Below are 27971 nucleotides of genomic sequence, written 5' to 3' on the forward strand. Positions count from 1 at the left end.
CAGATATGAACTTGGCTTTAGTATTTTATTTAAAATGTTTTTTATTTCGCTCTGCTTCGCGCACGTATATTCAAGGATCAGGGTAAGCGTCCAGCCGTAACTAAGGATTTCGTTAATTCGAGGTTACAGGTTGGGAAATTCTTTTTCCTGGCCGCTCCCTGGCCGCAGGCGTGTGGGGCAGCACGATAGGAGACGCCCCGTCCCGCGGACCGCGGCCATACCAGCAAAGCCCCCGCCGACGGCGCCGACTGCCGCCATGCAGGGCCGGCCAGCGGCGGCGGGCGATTGGCTGACGCACCCCGCGTAGGGCGGGCCGCAGCCACTAGTCGAGCCACGCATTGGCTCTCGCCTCACGTGGGGCACCTCCGATTGGAGCAGCTCGACGCACCATCGACGCCGTGATTGGCCGGCGCAGCGCGGCACGAGCGGCTGCACCTGCTCCCGCTCCCGCATCCCCTGTACCGGCGGGGGTTGTGCGCGTGCGCGGCCGGTGATGCGCCGGGACGAGCGGCCGGGCCCGGTTCCGGCTCCCGTCGCCGGTAACCGCCCGCCGCGGGCCGGGCAGCGCCGGGACCGCCAGTAAACGTCCGCCGTGGGAGGAGCGGCGTCGCGGTGCTCGGTAACCAGGCCGGGAGAAGCAGCGGCCGCCCAGCCCTGCGGTTCCGGCAGGAGGTGCGTGTGGATCCCGTGTAGCGACGGGAGGGGGCGGTGGCTGCCCTCCTCCGCCCCGCTCGCCTCAGTCCCCGGTGGGTGTTTTTGCCCCCGGCTCGCCAGCGCCTCACGGACGAGGTGGGATGGGGGGGAGTTGGGTGAAGTCGCCGCAGGGGAGGGTTTGGGAGCTCGGCCCCTTAACAGAGACTGGGCAAGAGGAGCGCGGCCTCGCGGGTCAACGTTCTCGTCGTGCGGCCCTCGTTGTCACGTCGAGGTATCCCAAAAAGCGGATTCGTGTTGGGTGCTGACAGAATATCGTGTGGCCGTTTGACCCAGACGTCTGTTTTTTAAATTGGAATATAGGGTCTTCTTGAAGGTTTTAGTCGAGCTCATTGTAGCAGCAAAATATCTCGAGGCAGGAGTGTAGCATTGCGGCTGGATTAACTGCTGAATTTCACATTCGGCATCCATTCCAGCACAGGGTGCTTAATATCTCAGGTAAAGGGAGGGAAGTACAGTTTGCACACCCAATAAAGGAAAAATTTAAAGTTGCGTAAAAATTCCTGCATGCTGTTCATGGAGCAGTTTTAGCTGGCTGTTTTCTTATGTCAGGTTGATACCAATGTAGCAGAATGGGGGAGGTCTTAAGCAGCTCATGGTTACGGATGGAAGAAGGAATGTTTGAAAAAATCCTCCACTTTTTGTGGCCCTGGATGGAATTGATATTTGGCCCTATGAAAAGCCCATGTGTTGATACTGGATGTAGGAGCTTTGGATTTCGGAGTGAGAATGCCTGTCTTATTCCCTTTCTGAGAAAAAAGAAAGGGAATAAGAATTCTTTTCTTCCCTTGTCTTCCTTTTTTCTGAGAATCCAGAACTCTGAGTTACGTGAGAGTTACATGGAAAAGGCATGACAGTTTTCAAAATCTAAAAACAAGTTAGTAATATAAAAGATCCTGACCTCTTACTTAGTTCTGCAGCAAATGGAGCAATGATGCCTCTAACTTAATGACACATATACAATATGCAAAAGACCATGGTGCAGGGGTAGAAAAGTTGACACATTTGCACTGTGCAAACCAAATCAAATTATTTAGGTGGGAAGGGACCCCAGGAGGTCTCTCCTGACCTGCTGCTTGCAGCAAGGGCAGCCTTGAGGCTGGTCCAGGTTGCTGAGAGATTTTATCTGGACTGTCTTGGAAAACCCCAAGGATCAAGACTAGGCAGCCTGTACCTCTGCTTACTTGTCCTCATGGGGAAAAAAAAATTGTAATATCCAGTCAGAATATGTTTGCATATTATGCCATTATCTTCGATAAATACTAGTCTGTGTCTCAGAAAAAGCAGCTTGTTACTTTAGGTGCAATATTCTGCTGATATTGCAGCACTGTTGCAGGTCCCTAGAGCATGCTTTGCAGTAGTACAGCTTAAACGTCCTTCTGATGTGTAGCTGGGCTGTGGTTACCCATGGTAAAAAGTGACCAAGCTATGCAAAATGCGTGTTTAAAATTACAGGTCTGAACTTGGATACATTGACAAGACTTATAGTTAATTTGTTCATGAGAGCCATAGGCTCTTTTAATTTGCATTGTTCTGCTGAGGAAATTTTAACAGTGGGAATCCTTTTGGCTTATTTTCATTGCCACCTTGAAAATAGAGTAAGAAAAGTTTCTCATAGATCTTCATGTGTTAATTAGGAAAGTTCAGTAAGTTTTAAAGATAACTAAATGTATAGTTGTCGCACTATATTAGGAACAGTGAGAAGCATGACACTGACTATCTTAGCTGCATCGTCCAAGAAAGCAAGATTTATTATCTTTGATCTTCATGTATAGACAGGTCAAGAAGGGCCGAGAGGTAAAACTCACTGGTCATTAAACTTACACATCACTATCGTTGGTTAATTGGAACACCACCCCTTGACTGTTTCTTGCAAGTAAACAACAAGGATCCTAAACAACACCTGCAGAGATTGTTGTCCTTTACCAAGGACTGTTTGGATTCCTCCTTATGCTTTCTCAGGCCAGAGTGAGAAGTTTGTGTGACTTAGTTTCACACAGGCTCTCTGTTCATGCTTGCTTTTTGCATTTAGCATCCACATATAGTGTGAAGTTCTGTTTTGAGACTAGAAACTCATTGGCTTAGTTGAAGGATTTATTTTATATTCTAAGACTGTAGTGTGGTAGAGTTCCCAAATGTGAAAGATGTTATGGTTTGGTTAAAACCATCTTTGCCTGGCAGTTGAGTGATAGCTGTAATTGGTCTTGATAACATATTTAGCATTTCTGGGATTATTTTAAAAGCCTATCAAAAGGTCAAAGGTTAAAATGTGCCTTCTCCTGTAAGGAATAAGTGAGAGATATAATTGAAAGCTGAAGGAAATTAGGGAAGTCCTAGGTGGGATCAGGGAGTAGTGATAGGATTCAGTGGGAACAAAGTGAAAGCATCAGAAACTTTGGACGAGACCTGTTTGGGAAGGTGAGTACTAGTGTGACTTCTTGGATGCCCTTGTTAGTCTGTGTACAGAAAAAAAGTGAATGGGACTAATTACAATAAAATTTCAGCTACATAAGTGAAAAGCATTTTGGAGCATACACAAACACACCTGCAATGTACTGGAAGAGAAAGTTGTACCTCTTCCTCTCTTTAGGAGAAGCAGAGACCATCATCTGCATGACAAGCTACCTAAGGTAAGGTAGGCAAGCTGTATGCTAAAAATGCAAGATACCTGATTAATATATGACACTTTATCTAGGAGCTAAGGAGTCCAGAAGGTACTGATATGGAATTCTTTGACTGCTTGTCCTAATGTGATGATTAAAGAACAAGAAAATGGGGTTGGTAAAACTGATACTCCTCAGGCAAAGGTTTTCAAAAATACACTGAATGTTCACCTGTGATAAACTCAATTACTTCAAATCTTCAGGGCAAGATAATTTTAAGTGCTAAGGAGGTCTATGAATTAACACTATCTGTAGTTTTTAACTAGGAATTTAAAAAAAAAGTCAAATACAAAGCCCTAGTGAAATTTGCAGATAACTATTAAAATGTATCACTTGAAAAAGGAGGGAACCACAGATTTGCCATCTTCAAGCAAGGTTGTAAAGTCCCACAAAGAATGGCAGGGATTGTGGATAGTAGTGGGAGAGTTAAAAAAAAATGGTAAAATGATTAATGTAGTTTTGTGGAAAACAGTGTTAGTCCCAAAAAAAGAGGCTTTTGATAACTTCCTAGTATTGACATAGTACTATTGCGTGAAACACTTCATTATGATAAACCTGTGTTTTAGCTCTAAATATAAGCAATGCAGTTAATATTAAATTAATAGATCTTAAAAGAAATAGAGCCCTAATACTGTTTGATCTCTATATGCGTTGCTTGATAAAACTTAATGATGAAATAATTATTGGTGCAGTTACAGTGTTTGAATTGCTTAACAAATTTGATAAAGCCAGAAAGAAAGAAAGATACACTTTCAATATAAGATAGTATCTATAATTGCTGGGATATTTATAGAGTTGTAGCAGTAAACAATTCAATCTCTGAGGAGTGATGACGTAACTGAGAAGGTGGCTGCTTTCTCAGGTGCAAAAGGCACCTCAGCACCAGAGCATTTAGTATAAAAGGAAGTGGCAACAAGTAATGCAAGGCTTGAAAATGTCTTACAATAGCAAAATAAATACCAGCATTTATTTAAGCTTACTTTGAATAGAAATCAGTAAGAACCAAGTGATAAATAACTGTGCAGAGGTATTGTAGTGGTTTTGGTTTGCCAATTTGAGTTTCCCAGCCAGTGCACCAATTAATGTAGTGGGTTTGGTGCTGACCAAATGCCCATGCACCCACTAGAATTATTTACTATTATTATTTTATATTATTTATTATTATATTACTATATAATATTATTATTTCTGCTGTGAAATATATATTAGGAGGAGGACAAAGCAGGCTCAAAACTTTAAAGGGTAAAAGAAAAGTTTATTAACAGAACTAAAAGAAAGAATAATGAGAATCAGAATAAAGCTTTCAGAACACTTTCTCTTCCCCCAAACTCCTCTTTCCTTTCCCAATGGCAATATAGAGACAAAACCTGGTATTTTCAGTCAGTTTACCACCTCTAAAATAATCTTTCTTCAGTCCACTTAGAGAGAGGAGTCTCTCTCTTGCCATGCCATGGAGACTTCTCCACAGGAAACAGTTCTCTCATGGCTTTTAATTTCCACTAATACCAGCTTCCCAGAAATATGCAATTGTGAAGTCCCTCCCATCTTTTTGCAGCCTTCCCACAGCTGCATTCACGGGCCATGTCAACTTATTGGGATGTTATTTTAAGGATGCGCTGTGTAAAAGCACAGGTTCTCTTCATCTATCCATGAGATCATCTCCAAGAACAGAGATCATCTTCTTCTTCCCTGGGACAAAAGGGTCTTCATCACTTTTACCTCTCTGTGTTCAAGCTCCTCATTTGGATCACAGCTACTTCAACACATGCTTACTTCAGTGTGGAGGCCTCTGTTCATGGCTGTGGTTAGGACACTACATCCCCCCAAAATGTATTCCATGAGTTACAGGGAAAAGAGTCTGATGTATCAATCATATCTTCAGCATACCCTCACAACAGAATTTCAGCCCAATACTAAGATATCTCCTCATTCTCCTTCCATCTGAGATTTGACTCCTTTACTGACCAAGCTTGGTGTCTCCATGTTGTTTCTCTACATGTCTTCACTCTGTCCTTTTCTCTCACTTGAGAGAGGGTTAATGTTTGCAAGTTTCATCTGTGCAGTAAAAAAGTTAGTATCTCACCCAGGGCCTATGGAGGGCCATGTAATCTCTGCTGGACGGTGGCTGGAGCGGTTTACAGTGGAAGATTCTCTGGGGCCATGCTGTGGGGGAGGAAGCTAGGATCTCAGCAGCCAGGCTAGAACTCAGCAGCAACACGCTTCGTGGCAGAGCAGGGCCAGCCCAACCGGCACCCAGTTACCTCTTCAAGGCCAGAAGCAAAGAGAAATTTTCCCGGCTTTGCCTGTCTTGAAAATGTGTTTCATGGAGGCGTAATTAAGTGGTTTAACTGAGTCAATCTTCAAAAGTAGTCACTGATTGGTTTTGTCGGGCATGGAGGAAGCTCTTAACAGCTCCTCTCAAAAATCACTTCTGTGGTTAGTTCTTTCCCTCCTCACCAAGAATCAATTAATGCAAAACCAGCACATGTGTCAAGAATCTGACTTCATTCTGTTTCCAAATTCAGACAAAAATGATTTTGGAAAAAAGCATTTTTGCAAGACCTTTGAAGAAACTTAGATAGGCATTTTTGACACTGCACTTCCTCAAACCACTGGATACTCTAACATAAAATTGGATTTGTATTTCTTACAGATGTAAAGCAAAAAATACTGGGCAACAATCTTTTTCATGGCAGATTAAATTGAGAGGCTAGACCAGTTGTCTGCTGTTGACATTCATACTTATAGAGATTAAAGATTTTCAGGTTTACCTGAAATTAGGAAGGTATTTGCATTTAAGCTTAAATTCTTGATCTACCTAACTTAAAAATTACTGGATAATAATTTTGAAACAGTGAATATTTTCTGAAACCATCTTATACTTTCTTTTGGCACTTATAGCTAGAGCCAGTATACACTCTGCACTTCTCTAAATGTTGTCATTGGAAGTAGGGGCAAATACAAATGCAGTTCTGGCCGTGGATAATAATACATTCTAAATCTCTGATTTTATTTTTCCTGATGAAAAGGATGCTACTTACTGCTGCATTGTAGAGACTGATTCAATTTAATTGCTTGTTCAGATTGTTTACGAATGAGAAAAATAAAAGCAGTCTTGCTTAGTTCTTAAAAATGCATATACATTACAGTCAGATTCTTGCTCGACTTGGCAAGGTAAAGGAACAGGCTGTAGGCACTTCCATAGGGAAAACAGGAGGGAAAAGAGAGTCTGAGTCAGGGCTCAGTAATAAGAAATTTAAAAAAGCAAATTAAGATCATATTACAGTGACAACACTTTCTGATAGTTATTTCTCATTATTTTAATGTGTTTTTTTTTTTTCTTCATTTTAGAGAAAGTCTGGGGTAAAATTGAAACAGTATTGATAATGCTCTCAAAATGATACTTAAATGCTAAAACTTTCAGTTCTTCAGATAACCAAGATGCACTTCCAGTGGGACTGGCTGTGCTTGGGTGTCCTGATAATTAGCTCAGTGACTGCAGGAATGCGAAACGAAGAAAATCTGGATGCAGATGTTGAAGTGGAGAATTTTGACAAGGAGTCCCAAGAAGCTGATGTTGACAGAGATAAATCTTCTATAGAGGTAAGATTACAGAAGTCTTTAGTTTAATCTAGTTAAATACAAGATGCATAGTTACAACTAGAGCAAGTTAATCTGCATTTGACAGCTGAGTGGGTCTCAAATATAGCAGTCTGAGTTTTTCAATTGCTATATGTGACATACACGGCAAACTTAATGAATGAATCCCTTATGCCCAAGTGTAAAATCTCCTGCCTGTGGTTGATACTCATGAAGAAGGTTTTTCTTCAATCTAGATACAGAACCTTTTGTTGCAAGTTGTAACATGCCACTTCTAAAGAAGTAAATGGAAAGCACCTTGGTCTCACTGAGACTTTGACCTTAGACCAGTTTCTTGACTTCATCAGTCACATCTGCCTTTTTGCACAGTCTTTATTACAAGAAAATCTGTATGATATTCTTCAGAATAGATGTGGACACTAGATGGGAAAACAGAAGAATAGAAAACATACAAGGAAAGAAACAGGGAGGAAGTAGATTTGGTGCAAGTTCAGAAAAACTTTGGGGTTTTGTTTCACACAGAATGTAACAAAGTTTTAGTTATGAGCTTTGAACAGAGGAAGCAACTTTTAAAATTCAGAGGTGTGAGATTGCTCATTGTTGGAGGGATGCACACAAACTATTGAAATGTGGGTGAGGGAGAAGGGGTTTTATGCTGCTAGGTATTTCTGATGAAGAAAATCTGTTGGTCTGCCTGGGTGGATTACTTCTGGAGATAAGAGAGTGGATTTCAAATGAAAAATTGTAATTTATGTTGGGATGTGTATCTGTACATATCTCTTAGGTTGTGTACCAGACTCCAAAGCCAACTGGGGAAGTGTATTTTACAGAAACCTTTGATGAAGGATTGTCTGGGTAAGCTTATGCCTTAAAATGATAAACTTTTACTTCCAGCAGTTTAACTTACAGTGGCAACACTTTGTATTCATTTTTCTGCTACTATCTTAAAAAATTATTTTTATGGTGATTAGAATTGGGAAGGCTATTAATACTTGCTCCAAATACATCATAACGTTAAGCTGGACACTTAACATTTCAAATATATTAAATATATTTTTTGTATGTGTTTTAAGGAAGCTTTTAATAAACTCTGGATATGTGGTCATTAAGAAAAATAATATAAAGCTTTAGCCGGTTTGGTTTAACTAGCTGAGATGTGAAGTGCCATTACATTTCAGTAGCAATCTCTTTCTTTTCACATGATCTTAGGTATGTGTCAATTCTAAATGCTAAATGCAAAAGCAGCAACTGTGATGACAGAAAAAGAAATATTAAATAGTTGATAATGGTTGCTAAAAAAACAACCAAACAAATCACTGAAAGCCTTGATTAACAGATGCAAACATTTAATGGAGGTACTTGAATGATATAATTCCTCCAAGTTTCTAGCTTTTTGAGATGTGTTCGAAGACTAGTTTGTCTTCCTCCTAAATCTGATGTTCAAAGTTTTAGCTACAATGCTTGGGATTTTTTTGGTCTAGCTATGCATAATTTACATAAGACTGAGTACAGTGGAAAGATTTATAAGAAAGTAAGCCACATGTTGCCTTTCTTCCCTAAAGTGTGGAAAAGAGAACATCTAAATTGACTAGATAAGAATAGAGTAGCCTTTTTGAGAATGGACCTTGGAAATCTTTCACATAACTTGTAGAGATGTTTTATATCCTCACTGGTCCCTCTCTTGGTAGGCCAAGGATCTAGTTTGCTGTTTATACCGTGAAGCTTTTCCAGCATCTCTGTTAACAGTGGACTACAATTCAAGCAACAAAGATACTCATCCTTGAATCACTCCATGCAGAGGATAGTTTAGAATGAATGAAAATAATTCTTTCCAGAATAACTCATAAGAATGAATTACTGTGGTTGATACAATAAAGAGTTCAGCAGCAGTACTGTTGGCTTAAGATATTCCTGTGTATGGCTCCTGATAGAACCACTGTATGTCCAGATGAGGTTTGACTGCCTTTATTTTTTTTTTCCTTTTTTTTTTTTTTCTTTCTTCTTCTTTTCCTAAAGAAACTTTGTGTGGAGACTGTGCATATATTTTGATAACCTTAATGAGATAGTCAAGTGTGCCTTGCTCATAGAATTGAGGAAATCAAGAGTGTGTTTGCCCTGTTGGATCTCCTGTGTGCAGTACACTTGTAACCTTGCATTTGTCGCTTACCATTCCCTTGTGTCCTCTGCTATGCATGTGTACTGTTACTGTCAGATAAAATTAAGATTCCTTTGGCTGTTTTCTTTTTCTTTCCTTATCATATTGAAGGTATTATACTTGAAGCTTGCTAGTTTCTGTGCATTTTTTATATTATATGCATATTCCATTCTGCCAAACTGAACTGGTGTATAAAACTGAAGTTTATTCAGAATTAAATAATTCAGGAATTTGATTACTTTAGACTTGTAATTGTCTATTCATTTACATTTTTAGGAAATACTTTGAAGTGCTATATCAGACTAGTCTTTAATTTTTCTTTGCATGTTCTTTGAACTACATGCAGTTCCATGATGCTGACTCAAAATCAGTATTACAAGTTCACAGCCTAGAAGCAAGAGCTGTTTTTCCTTTGTTTGTTAAATAATACAGCTTTGCATAAATAGACCAATGACCAGTACAATTTTTGTTTTAGGTGGGTGTTGTCTGTAACTCTGAAAGAAGACATGGATGATAATGTTGCTAAGTATGATGGTAAGCAGTTTTAATGTTTACCTCCACTGTGTAGTTTGTGATGTTCTGTTGCTTTTTGAGAAATAACACAGAACTTACCTTTGAATATCTAGATGGCATAGGTCAAGAATGTTAGTTTGTATAATGACTGTTATCCTGAAACTGAGATTTGAAATGTTGCTCACTGGGTTGCTTAGCGTGGAGATAACTTTTTGTCATTCCAACAATGTATTGCCCTTTGGATACCCTTTGGCATCTGAATATTTAATACTGTTTGTTTATGAGTATTGTTTCTTTAGAACTGTCTTCTCTGAAATCATATGAGAGAGATTTACCACTTCGATTTCAGTTGTTAAACTGTTTTCTAGAGCACTGTTCCATTTTGCTCCATCCATCCTGCTACTGATTCATGGATTGGTCTCTTGGTATAGTCTCTGAAGCAAGAAAGTTAAAACTGCATGATGTTTTTTTTCAAAATACTTTCTCAGATTGTCAGTACTTGATGTAGGGCTCTTCAATGGTTCTTGAACAGTTTAGAGTAGCCAAAACAAATTTGGAAAGCAATAATGAAAACATTGTACTGATGGTTTAACCATTGCAGTTTGCACTTGTGATTTCCTAGTCTAGAATTGGCTGCTTAAAATTTTGGCAGATGTATGATCTGCAGCAATAATTTTGCAGCCTGAGTTTATTTCATTCAAGAGGGAGTGGGGAGAAGAGAAGAAGTTCCTACTGCAACAGAGAAGTATTTGCTACTGTTCTTATGTCAAATGAAATCAGTTATGTTAATAGAAAGTGGTAAAGGAGCATAACTTGAAGAACTTCGGTGTGCAGAACAGAGTAGAACTGAGGATTCTAAATGTAGTGGTTACCAAAGGTAATTGGTAAAATTAAGAAGTTGCAGAGGAGATAGCCACATAGATGAGATGCTTATGAGAAATGAGGTATCTCTGATTACTTGGCTTCATATGAGATAAAAAATTGTCTTTAATGTCTGAACAGTCATATTTGCTTGAAGTCAGAAAATTCAGCATTTAATAAAGTCTATGATACAGACATATTTTTTTTTAACTACTTTCCATTTCTTTTTTTCAGTCTTCTTGTTTTGCCTTGCATTATTGTTTGGTGTTAGTTTCCAGGAAGGAACACTATTGAAGTGGATGGAATTTTCCTCCTTCCTGTCTATTAGGCTAGAAGAAACTAGGAATTTGTTAATGACTTTGATATGTGCCCTTCCTTAACAACTTTGACTAATCACATGTCAGCTGAATAAAAGTAAATCACTTTCATATCACATTTATGAATGAAGTTTGCATATCACAAATTATGAATCTTCTCTAAATTACATGCTGAGGAACTCCTGATGTTTTCTTCCTTTTTACATTGACACAGGCATTCTTCAAGATTACAGTGGATTGTAGAAGTAGGGGCTTTGGTGCTGTGTTCTTTCCTGGAAGAAAACCCAGTGAATCTTGTCCTGTTAATCTCTGAGAAAATGTAACTGCCCTTTTAGAAGAATTCTTATTCTTTGGATATTGGGCACATGTGTATTCAACTGTATTTTTCCCAAAGTTGGAGAATGTATACATATACAGTCTTCTACTTTCAAAGCTGTAGACTGTGTTTTGGACCATAATTTATGGAAAGACTTTGGGGAGGAGGAGGGAACTTCATCTAGCCTGTGATTAGATTTGACTCAAGAGGTTCTAATTCTATGTAAGCAGAAAAAAGTAATGATGCTTTACACAGTGCTTTGTGATTAATGTTTTTTATGTGATGATGGTAGAAATAAATGTGGAATCTAGAGAAATATTTTGTTCATCTAGCCATCGTAGGATACCACAGCGTAAAAATACAGATCTACAGTATTAAAGTTTATTTACCGATTTTTGTAAATTTGAGAACAAGGAATAACATCTTTGACATAAGATGCCAACATTTCTTCTCTGCTTTGGCAACTAGTATTTATTTGTTGCTAACTCTTTGCTTTCAACAAGGCTGTGATTTCTTTACATCAGACTGCATTTTTTCAAAGACTTCGTGTGTGTGTGTTTTAGGAAGATGGGAAGTAGAAGAGCTGAAAGAAAACGCAATGCCCGGAGACAGAGGATTAGTGTTAAAATCAGTGGCAAAGTATCATGCAATATCAGCAATGCTAACGAAAGCATTTGTTTTTGATGACAAACCTTTGATTGTTCAGTAAGTAATCCTTCAGATTTTTTATTTGATGCTTATTAGTAAGTTAAAACATTCTGCTTACATAGAAGTGTTTTGACAGTAGGTACTAATACACATATAATCAATATATTCATAATTAGAATGGCAGATTAGCAGTTAATTTTTATTTTTCTGATACTCAAAATGTTTTTGTCACTTTCTCTTTGCCCAGATATGAAGTGAATTTTCAAAAAGGCATTGACTGTGGTGGTGCATATATTAAACTTCTCTCCAGTAGCAATGACTTGAATCTGGTATGTCCTCTTGCTTAATATTTGCTATCAATTGTTCATTTGGGGAACAGCTTGGTTCTCCATGGCTGGTGTCTGATATCGAGGATGGAGGACTTTTGTGTATGCTTAGTATGACTTCCTGTATTAGTAGAAGCCACAGGATCTTAACTCTTGTAAAACAATTTTTTTCTTGAAGAGCACATGTGTGTTATTGTGTATTCCGAACACAAAAAACATAAATAGCTAAAAGATACTGACATAACTGCGTAAAACAACATACTTTGAAGGAGAATAATTATATCTGATATTTTCAGGGTTGTTTGTTGCTGTTACTTAATGCAGACAGAAAAACGTACTGATAAAATACAGGATATTAGTTTCCTGGGGATTATCTTTATTGGAAAATAAAATTGTAAAGAAGAACAGTAACTAATTCCCTTCCATCTTTTAGTGTAATGTTTGTAGAGGGAGAGAGATATTTGGGTTTTGATTTGTGACAGACATTCCTACTGAACATAAGGATAAAATCTAAAGGTATAAATGTATCCATCTGCCTTGAAGAGACTGAGAGTTAGTCCATTCCTTGAGAACAGAGAGCACCAATCAACTCCAGAGGACTGTTGAGTTCCTTTCATGATTTACCCTACCACTTTTCATTTACCTGTTAGAAATAGGTAACTATGCTCTCTGCCAAGAAAAAGAAGTACCAAAAGAGATGTAATAAAATGTCCAGTATAACACGTTCTCAGCTTTCTTGCTTTTACAGGAATACTTTTTTGACAAAACACCCTACACTATTATGTTTGGACCAGATAAATGTGGAGAAGATTACAAACTACATTTTATCTTCAGACATAAGAATCCTAAAACTGGAGAGTATGATGAAAAACATGCTGAACGTCCTGATGTAGACCTAAAAAAATACTATTTGGACAAGAAGACACATCTATATACTCTTGGTATTATTTAGTTCTTAAAAGTGGAATTCCAGTTCTTAAATTGGAGAGATTAAAAATGTGGTTTTGTCTGCTGAAGCTTGGTAATCGAGTCTTTGTTTGTAATAGCCTGTTAATTCTGAGGGTGGTTGCTTAATGATTTGGGTTAAATGGTTTGATGACTGGGTTAAACTAAAGGACATAAAAGTAGCTTTCAGATGCTACTGCTTAATATTCAATTACGGGAAAAAACATATCACCCTTACTAGCTTTTACTAATAAATGCCTTCAGTAATTACTGTAATAAAACTATATTTACTGGGAAAGGATATTAAAATGTACAACTGCCCAATATTCTAGGAAGGTGTCAGAGTTCAGAGGAATGCAGTTAAATCTGTAGCATGCCACACACCACTTTTCCACGTGTTAAGAGTTTCCACCAACACCTGCATCTGAAGCAGTGTGCATGAACAGATAGGTTAGCACAGATTCTGAAGTAAATGAGTACGGGCTGGTTTTAATTCATGTGACAACTTTTCCTGTACCAGTGAACTGTACGGAGAAATGAAAGTTAAGTTGATTTTTACTCCCTTTTTCTAACTTCTGAGGAAGAATAGCAATCAGAGAATGGGCTAATCTGTGGCATGCTACAAATTCAGCCAAACTGACTGTACCTTTGAACTTCCGCTGAATAACAGAAGGCATGTTAAAGTGCTGTGCCATTGGCAAATTTAGTGGTTTCTAAAACAGATTGCTGTAGTATGCCGCAGCAAACTTATATTTTTAGATAATAGGAATGTCATAATAAAGGAATGCATGCATTCCTGTATTTGGATTGTTTGTTAGAAATTATGAATCAAGGTACTTAAACTTGGATTGCATTTATTCTGTTTTCAGAATTGTTCAAACAGACTCCATAGAGCGATGTGATTCCAATGCATTTATGTGACTGATAACAGGAATTTAAAAATTAGTTCTTTGTATTTTATCTAAAGGTGTTATGGGGGTTTCATTTTTGCATTTATGGATATTTTAGTACTGTTGAAAAATTTCAGGCTGGAAGGCCATTATTAGATATGATCAAACTGTTACAAGACTGTTACTCTGGTTTTCTTAACCTGTCTTTAGAAAACAGTCATACAAGTGGAATGGTAATTACTTTTACTAAGTAAATCTTCCTTATGTAAGATGGACAGTTGAATCTGCTATTTAACCAGTGAACACATTTATTATAAGTGCCTATTAGAAATAAATCTGGATACATCTGGATACTGAATCTGACACTGCTCAGTTCTGTGACCTTGGCTTCTCAGTTACTTACACTTGCTAACATCTAGGAAATTCTCTTCAAATGTTTAAGCATTTGCAATGTGGCATTGGAGGGAAATGGCTATTAGAGGTTAGAACCTGATAGAAAATACTGCTTTGATCCGTCTGCTGTGTTACTGGTACAGTTCTTGTTCCCATGCTTTCAAGTGTGAGATTGTAATTTAGTAGCAGAGATGCCTTTTGGGTAGAGAGATTCTTTTTTTCACTGTTTGTGCTTTTGAAGTAAAAACACAGAATTTTGGCCAAGTTGGTAGGTTTTGAAAAATCTCTTAGAATGTGTTTGGATGTATTTCAACAACTGAATTTTCTTCAAGTTTCATCTTTGGGGGCCTGATGCTGGTCATACATCCCCTCAAGGGCAGTGTTTTTGTGTCCAGATCTAGTGCCTGATTGAGGAGTCTGTCTCCTCTGCTAGTGAGGATCCTGTTTGCTGTTATTTGACTTAGTCTGTGCTTAGAGTTTTTGTTAAATATATCCATGAAATTAAATGGCTCCCTTATTTCTCCAATATAAATTTCTTCAATTTAGTGCTAAAACCAGATGATACATTTGAAATATTAATCGACCAAATAGTTGTCAGTAAAGGAAGTCTTCTTGAGAATATGATTCCTCCAGTAAATCCTTCCAAAGAAATAGAGGATCCTACTGATAAGAAACCTGATGATTGGGATGAGAGACCAAAAATACCTGATCCAAATGCTGTCAAACCAGATGACTGGTAAGGGGAATATTTTAATTTTTACAATGTCTTTTACATACAGGTTTGTTTTTTTTTTGAAAGATTTGACTGGTTTTATTTTGGGGTTTGCTAGTGACAATAGGAATACATTTCACTAAAAGCACTGAAGTTGGAAAACATAATGGAGGTGGGTGTAAGGATCTGGTCACGTTCTAAGGAGACAAATAAAATCATTATTTGCTGATTTTGTACCCTGCATGGTTGCAAGTAGTAACTAAGGTTGCTACACATGAATAAGAAGTTTTTTCTACCATGTAGTCTTAATCTACAATGAATTTATACTTTTGTGTGAACTACTGTTCTTATGGCAACTCAAGAAAAGTTGGGAAAATTTCAGTGGGAAGACCTGACTGACACCTGCCATTTACTACCAGTGATTTATGGATTAAATAAAAAAAAAGTAAATATAACCCAGATATTTATAAGCAGGTAATTAATTATATGTCTAATGCTCATGATCAGTGAGTCTAATTCTGTCATGTTTTTGAAAATAATCCCTTTCATGCCAGTTGTAGTTCTCTGAACAGAACATTGGTCCAAATTCAGGCTGCTGTATTTTCTAACATAAGTCTGTAATTGAAGGGATGAAGATGAACCTGCCAAAATAGAAGATCCTGATGCTGTTAAGCCTGAGGGGTGGCTTGATGATGAACCACAGTATGTTCCAGACCCTAATGCAAATAAACCAAAGGACTGGTAAGTGCAGGTTGTTAATGTGTTTTGTAGACAAGACTGTTCTCTGTGGCAGATTATTAGTTATGGAAGTCAGTCCAAATCTCATTGTCTTTTGAGGTAGTAGGCTGGAATGTGTAAGGTATGGCCAAATATTTTTTGGTGTGGGGAACTGCTTCTAATAAAAACATGAACTCATGTCACATTTGAGACAGACATGACATGACATTGCATAGTTCATGTGGCAACAACAAATTTTTATTGAGGGCAGTTCCTTTTTATATGGTTTTTGAAAACCTGCATGATTGGTCCTGATTAGCTGAATTTGGTTACCACCCAGCTGTCTGCATCCATGCTTGCCAGGAATTGACTGGTGCTGTTTGAATTTAAATCTCCCAGGTTTACACTGCCTTTCTATTAGGGATGTTTACCTCTTTTCCCTAATGGCCTAGACTGGTCAAGTACTAATTAGGGTTATCTTAGACTGAGAGGCCTCCAGGCCAGCTGGTAGCCACCACAAACTTCTCCTTGCTTTTTGTTTTCTGAAGATATATAAGTAAAACCAGAATATGAAGGTCCTCTTCGAAAGAATTTGATACAGTTTAAGTTGATAACTTGAAATCATAATATAAGTCTCAAAGGGATCTCTAAGCATCCTGGGTAGAAGTCTTTCAAGCTGTCTGTGGAGGCAGAAATGTAATTGAAGTCAGTCATGCTGTGGTAGTTATGAACATGTGACCTTTAAATAAGGAGGTGTAGCACTCCTTAAAAAAGTGTTTATACTGTTGGGTAAAGTTCTGTGAGGTGGTCAGAGTTCTGAGGTTGTTACAACAATATACATGGACCCTAACTTCAGACTGCCAGTGTTTGACAGGTGGATGATCTTAAAGCAGTTGTTCATAATTTTTTTTTTCCTCTCTAGGGATGAAGAAATGGATGGGGAGTGGGAAGCCCCTCAGATCCCTAATCCAAAATGTGAGACTGCACCTGGTTGTGGAGAGTGGGTGCATCCCATGAAGAATAACCCAAAGTATAAAGGAAAATGGAGAGCACCTATGATAGATAATCCTAACTATCAGGTAATAGCCAAATGTTGATCATTGCTAAAGGATACAGAGTTCAGCAGAGCAAGTAAGTCAAAAATAGTATTTACTTAGGCTTTTTTGATTTTACAATGAGTCTGAATACCCTCACTAATTTGAGATTTTTTTTTTTGCTTTTAATTTCCTTTTCTTTTCCCTTGAAGTATGCTGGGAAACAACAATGTATCCTGTATTAAAACAACTTGCCTGTTTAAAGTTGCCTTTTTTACAATTTGCACTGGTACCATTTATTTAGTATGGTCTTCAGAAAATTGTATTCTGAATTACATGAGGACTTCAAATGTGAATCTTTTAAATTAGTTTATTTTTTAATATTAACAAATGAGGCCTTTCAGTAAGCAGATTTCCTTACTAGTTCAATTTTAGAGGAAGCATCAATTTGGGATAATTAAATTCCCTTCTTCCCCTCCAAATATAAGAGGTATAATCAGCTGGATATTAAAGAGAGTTACTTTGTATTAGTTATTATTATTAGGCTGGGGAGTATTTGAATCTGATATCTCTGAGGGTAAGTCCTAAGCAGGTTTGCAAACAAAATTTGGCTCTAATTTGCACAGGTATCATAAGGCTGAATTTTCCTTCCCTAAAATTTTCTTTAACACTTCTGGTAAAAGTCAGTTATTACTGCAACCTCTACAGTAAAAAAGAAAAAAATTACTTAGGAGGTCTGCCCTAAGCCATAAAATTGAGACCCATCTGCCAAAATCCTACAGGCTATTTCCAGTTCTGTTTTAGATACTTTAAACTCTACTGTTTGTTTTTGGTTTTTTTTAATAAAAGTTCTTACTATTTTGAAATCTCTTTCACAGGTTTTTCTTTTGGTGAGCTCTAGGTAATGTGATTAAATTTGTTTCCATTAACAGGGAATCTGGAGCCCTCGGAAAATACCAAATCCTGACTATTTTGAAGATCTTCACCCATTCAAGATGACCACTGTCAGTGCTATTGGTTTAGAGCTCTGGTCTATGACATCTGATATCTACTTTGATAATTTCATCATATGTTCAGAAAAAGAAGTAGCAGATCGCTGGGCAGCAGATAGCTGGGGCTTGAAGAAATTAGTAGCAAGTGCTAATGAGGTATAAACTTTACTATGTTCTTGATACTAGAAAGAAGTGAGGAAGCTGTGGTATTTGGAAGAATTTTCTGTCAGTGCTGACAGAGTATTAATTTGTCTGCAATTAATAATTTTTCTGAGTAACTGATAGGGTCTCTGTCTTGTAGTTTGTTTTTTTACCTTTCCCAGATGAATATTTTCTTGAGGTTAAAAGAGTACTGCATTTTACTTAAACATCTAGTGAAAAATTGACTTCCTGTGAAGCCTTCTGCTGTTCAAATTGATATTAGAAATTCAGTACCTGACAGCAAGTGAAAGAATGAAGGCTGAGTTACTTACACTCAAAGACTTCCCCTCCCACCCCTCACCCCCTGTTTTCCCTTGTGGCTATATCCATGATACATATTCTTTAGATGCTTCCATCCCATGAGGAATGAATAGTCTAGTGTTTGTTTCGGTTTAATAATTTTAGGCCTTTGGCTGCTTAGGTGTGTGTTAAGCAGCTCTGAAAGTACTGCATGTGTTTATAGAGCTGCTTCTGTTCTGTTTGTATCCACATTTTGTTTGTGTACTGCACTTTGACAGCCTTCATCTCTCTTCTCAATGCTGTGGGATGGATCTGCCTTGCCATATGGGATCACAGGACCCTCTAGTGGCTGCCTGCGCTTCTGTTTCTGTATAACAGTCCTCTATTCTATTTGATTAAATGGCAACAGCAGGCTACAGTTGTGCAGGAGAAATGGGTTGGTGGCAAATGTGGCCAATTCCTTACAGCTGCTGTTTGTCACAGAGTGAGCAAGTAGCAACAGCATATCTGTCCATGCAAGCAGGAAAGCTGTCTCTTCACACAACCTTGCCCTTTTCCAAAATGTTTGGGTTAATGTCTGAACCTATATCTGTACCTGTATACACAATGGCAAAAAAATTCCTCTGAGTCCCCTTGTTCCACTGTGCTTCTCAAACTTCCTTAGCTCCTGATGTACCTCTTACAGAGATGCACCAGACACTTGCCTAAGTGTCTCTACTGCATAAGTCAGAGCAGTGCTGGGAGGACAGTTTACTCCCTGAATAATTAATTGGCTGTCAAAGGAGAGAAGGTGGTAGTATAGGTGGAGCCAACATTGCTCCTCGGGAACTGCTGCCCTCAGGCTTTTGATGCTTTGGAAGCTTTCAGCTGAGTTGGCACAGTGTGCAGCAAAAATAGAGTAGTGGGAAGGGTGTAAAGTGTGAGGTTGCTAAGTCTCCAAATGTTACTTTACAAAGTTGAGTTGTGGCCAGTCTGGTAAGTTTGGAGTTGTACATCTGTTCCTTCTTACTGAACATTTATTTGCAATTTGTAGATTTGTTGCTTTACTAGTATTCAAATGCAATATTGTTTTAGTCATTAAAAAGCAAAGGTAAGGAAGGGTTTTGGACAATATAAATGTATACAGTACACTTCATAAACTTATTTAAATGTTAAGAGGGATATAAATGCTTCTTTTTTTTTTTTTTTTTTTAAAATACAGCCTGGTATGTTTAGTCAATTGGTGACTGCTGCAGAAGAACACCCATGGCTCTGGGTTCTTTACATCTTGACTTTAGCTCTCCCTGTTGGTCTAAGTGTGTTGTTCTGCTGGCCAGGAAAGGTTAGTGAAATTTATTATATTTTTATTTGGTTTTATTGTTAATACTTAATTTGGAAACTCCTAAGCATCTGTGCAACAATACGCCCTTTTAATATGTCACTGGTATTACTTAGCTTACAGTGCCTGTTTAATTCTTAGAGTTGGAAAATAAATAGATTTTTAATTTGTTGTAGAAATCAGATGAATATATTAACTTCAAAAAACCTGATGTATCTAAGCAAATTACAAAGGGAGAACTAAAGGAAGAGACAGAAGAGTTGGAAGATAATGAACTAGAAGAGGAAAAAGAAAATGAAGATACTGGTGAAGATGGTAAGATGAGTGTGTCAGCTTGCAGTTTGGTTAAAGACATGAATAGAACTAGTTCATAGATTGCATTGCCAATAATTGCAGCCTGTTATCTTAGACTATGTGAGATGTGCCTTGCTCTGAGCCTTTTTTCCTCTTTGATAACTTTCAGTGAGTGGCATCCCATGGCTAATAACTCTGATAAATATAAGCAGAAGTATGCCCAGCATTTTTTTACTTTCAAGAAATGAACATGCTTCCAACACTATTTTTTATATTCGTAGACAGTGATACATATGTTATCCCTTATATATTTCATATATTAAATACATCTTAATTATTCCGATAAAAGTACCTGAAGCAATTACGGTCACTTTATTCTTTAAAATTAAATTTTAAAATAAAATAAATTGAATAAAATTTAATAAACTAATAAAATAATTAAATACAATAAATGGAATAGCTTTAAGTCTCTAACAGAAATCCGCTTATACCTCTGTGGGAGGGTTATACTGTTCTATTGGTGGCTGATTTGAGTTATTCTTGTTAAAGCTTGAAAATGCAGTAGGCTTGACATGCTGAAGTCTGCAGCTTCTTTCATGCTGCTTTCTAGCAACCTATTGCATGCCTGCAGAAGTGTGTCCTACTGCCCAAGGGAGAAATTAATGACTCAGTAGGTTGAACTGTACTTCAGCATCCAAAGATAAAATCATCCCATGGTATTGAAGATTATTGGGTACTACTCAGCTATAGCTTTGAGGTGCTGTTAGCATTTCTGTGTCTATAAAATGAATAAAAACCAAAGCACCTAACTTACAATGTGTTATCTTGACTTTGAGAAAGTTTTTAGCTTCAGAGCTCTGCAAGATTCTGTCTCTTATTTCACTCTTCCTTGGTGAAAGCAAAGAAAGTGACAAGGGACTGGCATGCATAATTAGAGACATAGCAGATATTCATGTTTTGTTGGGGTTTTTGTCTTGGTACTGACATCACTTTTTATTACTGACTGAAACTTGGTGAGTTTTGTCTGTCTTTGCACCATGTTCCATGAGTGTTGATGGCTTCTGTCTGTATGACTTAAAAATTTACTCAGTATCAGCAGTTTGCATGCCAGTACTGACAGAATTGAGTACATATTTGGCACATGCTTGCCACACCAAACTTAGTCCATCTGCCTTGCTATTCGAGCGCCTTACCAAGGCACTTAATTATTCTGGTTATGCTATATACATTCTTTACTTTAGCTTAAATTGTAGGTACATAATTTCAGTACTGTATCTTCCTACATTTTCCTTTTGATCTTACTCTTCTTGACCTGTTCTTTGCTCCTGAATTACAGACTCTGTTTTATTCTACCCAGTCTTGATGCAGATCATAGTTTGTACTTAATATGCTGCTGCTGCAAGGTTGCCATTCTTCAATTCCAATATTCTTCTGTTAAGTCAGTCAGTTAATTTAATTTCAACACATTGATGCCTTAAATTTTAGCTTTCATATTTTTCAGATTCTGTGCTGCCTAGGTGTGTAGTTTTGAGCTTCATATTAAGCGTTAGTGAGCTCTCTTCAGAGAGTGAGTGGAGAAAACAATTCCTTTCATAGCTTGATACCAAGGACAATTATTACAAGTTTCAGGCACAAAACCATAAACAACAATGGACTGAAGAGAGAAAACAAGAAGGATAAGCTTCATAATCTGAAACTGTAATTGGACATTTAACCCTGATATGCAGATGGACCAAAACTTATAAAAATGTGAGACCTTGTGACCAGTTGTCCATTTTGTGACCATTTTGGGTCCATCTTGGGTGTAGCTCTGGCCAGGCTCTTGTACTGTACTTAAAGGTGTATCCTTTAAGGCCTTTTAATAAATACCTACTTTATTCTTAACTCTAGCATCTGTTCTAGGTCAGCCTTCTCAAGTTGTTTGACTCCTGCTTGTCTTTTTTTAAGCAACTTTATTGGCTTTGTGTACTGTAATAAATTCCAGATGGGATCCTTTTTCTCCCTGGGAAAAATCTTCTCTTTTACTTCTGAAGGTGACTCAAGATCCCCTCCATGGTATTAAGATATTTTTTTTCCCTCACAGAAACTTGCAAGCCTCTAACAAATCCCCATTGTAACATTTAATACAAAAATTCTCTCAGTTGAGCATGTTTTCATCATAGTGAAGGGTAATTTCTCCCAACCCCAACTCAGTATTAATAAATAATACATTAAAATGTATAAATAACAGTATTAATAAATATGTTAAAATGTATGTTTCTATGTTAGAAATAAGGCCCAGGCAATTGCAGAGGAACATTGTTCAGCTCCTACAGCTTTCTTAAATTGTTAATTGGAACAGCTGTTCATTGTGTTGCAAAGGTAGGTTTTATTTTAGACCTTTACTTTTAGTTACTAAAAGTAAGGAGAAAGGAGAAAAAAAAAAAGTAAAACTAACCTAGCTAGCTTTTGTATGACTATTCCAGCATTTTCAGATAAATTCTAGGATTCAGAGAGAAAGATTACACTTTGCTGTTATATGACTTCATGGTTTCTTGCTTTAAGAAGAATTGCTTAGCTTCCTGCCACCTTTTAAGCTTGCGGGTTGAAATCTTCCCCTTTTTTCTATTGCTCTTTTGCCTCTTTGTATCTGAAAGCATTAGAGAATTTGTCTTCTGCCTCCTTTTCCTGATTCTTTTTGCTACAGAGAGAAGAGAAGTGGAAACAAAAAGAGAGCTTATAAAGGATACAAAGAAGATGGGAAGAGAGGCTCCCGTTTCAGGTAGTAGGAAAAGGAAGCAGTTTGGGCCAGGGCTTGCAAGTGGGTCTCTCCTATCTGTTTTCTTCCCTCTGCATCCTTGTTGATGGTAGGACTTCAGGCTGGTTTATGCCAGTTTCCATCAGGTGCACATGCAAGTTTCCCCTGAGATTTCTCCCTATGGAATCTGTAGTCATAAATATTTTCTGCTAGTATCTTTGTCTCCTTATGATTTTTATGTTTCCTTCATAGTCATTACCTCCTCCTTTGTTTTTTTTGGAGTTGAAGGCAATGGCATTTTGAGCTGTGGAATACTGAGTGACTTTAGATCCACATTGTATGGATCATTTGAGAAAGGAAGTGTGGCACAGCACCAAATTTTAGAAACACTTGGTGATTTCTTTAACATCAGTGACAATGAGTTGCTGACAGAGTACTTCTTGAAGGGCATTGTCCATGGGATTTACTGTTTTATTTTGTTCTATGTTAATTTTTTGGCTTTATCTATTTGTATGCTTTGCCTCCTTGCTTTCCTTGACCTCTAAAAAGATATTGCAGGAAGTAAAAGAATGTTGCCACAAAATGGAATTTCAGGGGCACAGGCTTTATTTGTCAAGTTCTACAATTATTTATATGAAATAATGCTTCAATTGCTATTTGATAAATTTTAAAATTTAAATAGTATAGTTCTGGGTTCTACAGCTTCTGATGTCTGAAGTATTTTTTCTTTGGGGTTTTTTCCCCCTCTACTGAAATTTGTACTTATGGGAAGAGATGAATTTGCCTAATTTATCATTTCCAATCTCTTTATTAGAATATGAGCAAAGGTTTTGTGAATTTCTGTCAAGCTCTTTTATTAAGGCCTTAGTTTTAGGACAGAGATACTTTTCTACATCTTTCTTAAACCATGATCTTTGTTACTTGGTCATATTTCTCCTTTTGATAATAGAAATAGAGCCATAGTAGACACGAACCAGGTATATTGACAGATGGCAAAACTAACTTCTTACTTCATAAGAGTTAGTGAAGCTCTGTTTGGTTCAATTTATAGTTATATTGCAGCCAGAGTTCTTGGTACTACTACAGAAGTCTCAAATAGTTTAACAAATTAGGTATTTCTAGATTTTCATCACCAAGAATCAGCAGAGTCTTGTCTGATATGTGATTGCATTCTAAATTTTTATGTATACTTTTGTTTCAGTTTAACTGAGATGCAGCAGTAAGAATTTGGTGTGGAAAAAACCAAATACCAAAGATACAAATTCTGGTGTAATACAAAAATCTGTATTTTTGGTATTTGTTTTTGTTTTTTTTCCCTTTTTTTTTTCACACCTAAGTGGTGCTTTTGAGATGTAGGTATGTCCTGACAAGGACAGAATTGAGAACTACTTTACTGCTGTTTTTAAACAAGCCACTGGCAGACTGTTAAGTTGCAAAATGCCAATGAATATCCTTTCTGTCAGATTTAAGATATCTTGGTTTCTCTTGATAGAAATTATTGTAAATGGTACTGGTAGTGCAGTAGTAGTGCAAGCTGGACATACTTTGAGTGAGCTAAGGGGAGTACAGTGCTTTTCTGACTAGTTTCTGCATTGCAAAAATGCACAAGAAGGGGGGAGTAAAGATCTGCTTATCTCTCAATCAAAATAGTATATCAGAAGAATTCCCTGCTGAAAAGGGGAGTACCCTTAGGATGTAGGTGTCTCCCATGCTGGATGACTGATAACTGCAATACTGTACTTCCCCATCTAAATCAGAATTTAGTCAGATTTTGGATGCCTGTGTTGTCCTGTTTTGGACTCTGGTCTCAAAACTGTCCAGTACAATAGCTAGCTTTAAAGTAAAATAAATCAAGTCCATTAATCAAGTCAGTAACAAGTCTGAAGGCAGTATGGGCTATTATGACAAGAGGCAAAGTTGGAGCTATTAAAGTAGTTTATTAAATCTGGCAGTTATCACTTTCTACTAATTCATGAGAATTCTACTCTCTATATCTCAGAGATGTTTTTATGGTATATTCCAAACAAGCTTTTCATTTTAGGACTGAAATTGGCTTATTTTCCTTATTAGTATGTCTGGATATAATGTATTTGTAATACAGTTCTGTTTACAAAGTAAAATTAACTACTTCTGCAGAAGATGAAGGTGGTGAAGATATTTATGATGATGAAGAAGAAAATGAAGTTCCAGATGAAAGTCAAGAAGGTGATGATAGATCAAATAAATCTGATTCAGATGATGAGGTAAGTTTGCATTTTCCCCTACTTTCTCCTAGCTATTGTCTGCCATCATACCTCTAACTAAGCCCAGTTGCCTTCAAGTGTTTTTCTACCACTGAGCCATAAAACAAATCCCAAGGCAGAAATACTCTTTCTTTTGAGTTTGACACCTCAAATGCATAATTACAGGTTATAGTACAGAAGTGTTTGGGCAGCTCCCTACTGTCGCAGCAGGGCTCACATTAGAGATAGAATTGAGGTAAGACATACACCCTTGTTCAACAATGTGGAAAGGGTCCCAGTTTATTGTTCCTTATAATTTGACTCCAGCTCCTCACTGCCTCTGACTACAAAAAGCTCCCTCTGTAAGCTTCCTTTGTAGACTCTGTCTGCGGGCTCCTACTGCAGACTCAGACTGACCTCACAGCTGCAATTCTCTCTCCGATTTGGTCAGTCCCTGTTTGGTCCATCCTTTCTCTCCTCTTAGTCCTCCTCTGGATCGTTCCTCATTACCTCAGTTCCTTCTGTTCCTCAGGTTATTCCCCTGACTAGCCAACCCACCCTTTCATCACACTCATCCTTATTGGATATACCTGTGACCTATTAAGGGCCTAGGCTGTTTTTGGTAATTAACACAGCTGTAACTCATCAGGGGCAAAGTTGCCTGTAAACCCTTCTCCTACACCCTACACATGAAATGTTTTTACAGGAGTGTAGTTTGTAACAGATTATTAAATGAATTCCAAGTCTTGAAAATTCAGATACTGCAGCAGATTGGTCAGTTTTCATTGTGCTTCTTAACTGATCGAAAATGTGCTTCCAACTGAATAGCCTTTTCCCGAGACTAGAAAAACCTTACGTTTTACAGTTATATTCTGGGGTTTTTTTATTCCAAAATAAGGTTTTAAGCAAAATAACAATACTGTTTTTGAATACAGCATCTGCAGTTTCATTTTTCTTTTGCAGATTAATCCAGTCAGCCAGATACTCTACAAAATTATTTTCATAAAATATCATTTTAGAATAGAATTTGTGCTTTTCTTGTTTGTCAACTACTCATTATTCTTTCATTTAGAAGCTGGCAGTGTCTGAAATGCTTTAGATCAACCCATTGATCAACCTGTGCTTGTCACTCCCTAAATGAGTCACTTTCCAGGTTAAGGCAGTTGTTTAATGTTATGTTAACTCATTTTCATGTAAAACTCTTCTAGGAAACTGTACCTTGCATGAGGTTTCATTGTTTCAGCACTAAAAGTCTTTGTTAATTACCCCTTATTCTGTATTTTCTCTTGTTCCTGTAAGAAATTTTCTTTTCCTTGTACATTTACCCAGGAATACAGTATCTACTGAACTCTGCTAAGAGTCACATGACTCTGCGTGAAAGTAATAGCAAGCTCCGAATGTGTCTGTGGCACTACACAGTGTCACAGTGAGGCCACAGCTTACTTTTCTGTGAATGTTTTCAGCGTGTAGGTGTTCCTGTTGTGAGCTGTCTGGAACACATCATGTACCCTATGTCCTACACTCAGGCTGGGCCACATTCTATCAGCTATTCCTTCTAAAGAAGTGCCTGCCATTAGGTGATGCAGGAAAGTGAGGAAGCAATGCATGGCCTGAGAATGGATTTCACATTGGAAAGGCTTTTCCTGTGCCTCCATAAGTCCATTGCTTTTAAACTGGGAACACTACATCTGATTTAAGGACAGTTTGCTCGATTTGTAGCTCTCCAAAGCGAACAGTTAAAATGTTTTAAATCTGTCTTACTTCAGAAGTGGAAATAAAATAGTGAAAGGTGCACTTTAAGGAAGTTACTAAATTAATTTAAAAGTCAATACTTTTAAACCAGCGAAGACATGGGCAAAAACAAATTTCTGAGATCAGTTTAGACATACTATTCTTTTCCTTCTGAATATAGAAAGGAAAGGACTTCTACCCACTTTATTAATCATTGGATTAGTAGTGTGGAAAAAAATGTCCTATCACTTAAGTGCTGCATTTAGTGATAAAATGTCTGGAGAATTCAGGAAGAGGAGTAGCATGGCAGTTTCAATAATTAAAATAGGTTTAAAATGTTAATGCTGAATTTATTTTTTTTTCCAGAGGAAAGAAGCAGATGAAGGAATGGGAGATCCTCCACTGAAATCAGTGCGCAAAAGAAGAGTACGAAAGGACTGAGTTATTTCTAGCTGGTGTTTACAGGTCTAGAGACAGTGACAGTAATTTTTGATGCGCCACTTCAGTGGGCCTGGAAAATTCCTGAGCTTTGATGGGAAAAGAGCGGGGGTGGGGTGCTATTTAACCTCTTTATTTTAATTCTCGGACTGCTTTAGCCACCCCAAACTTCCTCAAGTCCGTTTTTTTAATGATAAATGCTATCTGTAAAGAGTTAACTGGTATTTCAAATTCAAAATAAAAGGGAAATTACAAATTGACCAGCTAAATTTTAGGTGAAGATTCGATGTTTCTTAGAAATTAGTATTAGTTGGAAATAAACTTACTCAATATTTTTTAAATGAATGCATCATAATACTTTTGTAGCTCTAGCACAAAACAAGCTGTTTACAGTTTTCAGCTAAAAAGAGGATGGTAGTTTAGATGTAGCATCTATAGCAGTTCACATTGCTGAGAAAAGGTATTTTCTTCTGTGCAGAGCTAAATGCAATAATTGTTTTTGTATGATGATTTTGTGCTAGCAACAATTTTTATTGTAATTTATTTATTTTAGTTGATCTTGTTACATGGGTGGTCACCTGTTCACTTAAGGCATTGATTACAGTAATTTATTTTCAAGATATATTTTAAAATAGAATACAAGTGGTAATTGATGTGACTTGTTTTACTCTTGAATGCAGGTATCAAATCTGCAGAAGTCATATACAGATGATTTTTCCAAACTTTTATAGTTCTCATGTTCCAAACCAGAGTGGTATAACCTGTTTATAGAATACTTGCTAAGTGTATATTGTCACCTTAAAATATTTATTAATTCTTGCTTAATATGGAATTTACTGATATACGTAAGAATTTTTGATGGATTAAGTTTTTTACAATGTGAGTAACTTGGGCATTCTCATAGTTTAAATAAACTGCTTATTGTAAAGAAACTTGGTTTCATTGAAGTTCAGCTGTATATTAAACAATAAAATTTCAGTCACCAGAAACCTCTTGC

General features: G+C 37.4%; 1 protein-coding gene across 4 annotated transcripts; it reads left to right on the forward strand.

Annotated features, from left to right (window-relative positions):
• Window positions 1-468: 468 nt before the first annotated feature.
• On the forward strand, window positions 469-27963 carry CLGN (calmegin). Of its 4 annotated transcripts, none has more exons than XM_005525563.3 (16): window positions 469-672; window positions 6799-6977; window positions 7759-7829; window positions 9605-9663; window positions 11700-11841; window positions 12032-12113; window positions 12859-13051; window positions 14885-15074; window positions 15678-15791; window positions 16690-16846; window positions 17734-17949; window positions 19436-19555; window positions 19729-19867; window positions 22533-22607; window positions 24720-24826; window positions 26903-27963. In XM_005525563.3, the coding sequence occupies exons 2-16, from the start codon at window positions 6816-6818 to the stop codon at window positions 26975-26977; spliced, it is 1902 nt and encodes a 633-aa protein (XP_005525620.2). In that variant the 5' UTR covers window positions 469-672; window positions 6799-6815; the 3' UTR covers window positions 26978-27963. The 4 variants fall into 4 exon arrangements, with proteins under 4 accessions (XP_005525620.2, XP_087912468.1, XP_087912466.1 ...); XM_088056340.1 differs by lacking the exon at window positions 469-672 and adding an exon at window positions 729-746; XM_088056341.1 differs by lacking the exon at window positions 469-672 and adding an exon at window positions 906-925.
• Window positions 27964-27971: the final 8 nt, after the last annotated feature.

The sequence above is a fragment of the Pseudopodoces humilis genome, chromosome 6 (assembly GCF_049639895.1).
Source record: "Pseudopodoces humilis isolate 2021_Gansu_Grassland_sample_001 chromosome 6, ASM4963989v1, whole genome shotgun sequence".
Lineage (NCBI taxonomy): Eukaryota > Metazoa > Chordata > Aves > Passeriformes > Paridae > Pseudopodoces > Pseudopodoces humilis.

Coding starts and splice junctions, on each gene's coding strand:
- CLGN (XM_005525563.3), top strand. CDS start 6,816: ATGCACTTCCAGTGGGACTGGCTGTGCTTGGGTGTCCTGATAATTAGC. Junction 15,792..16,689: donor GCAAATAAACCAAAGGACTG/GTAAGTGCAGGT, acceptor TTTCCTCTCTAG/GGATGAAGAAATGGATGGGG. Junction 19,556..19,728: donor TGTTCTGCTGGCCAGGAAAG/GTTAGTGAAATT, acceptor AATTTGTTGTAG/AAATCAGATGAATATATTAA.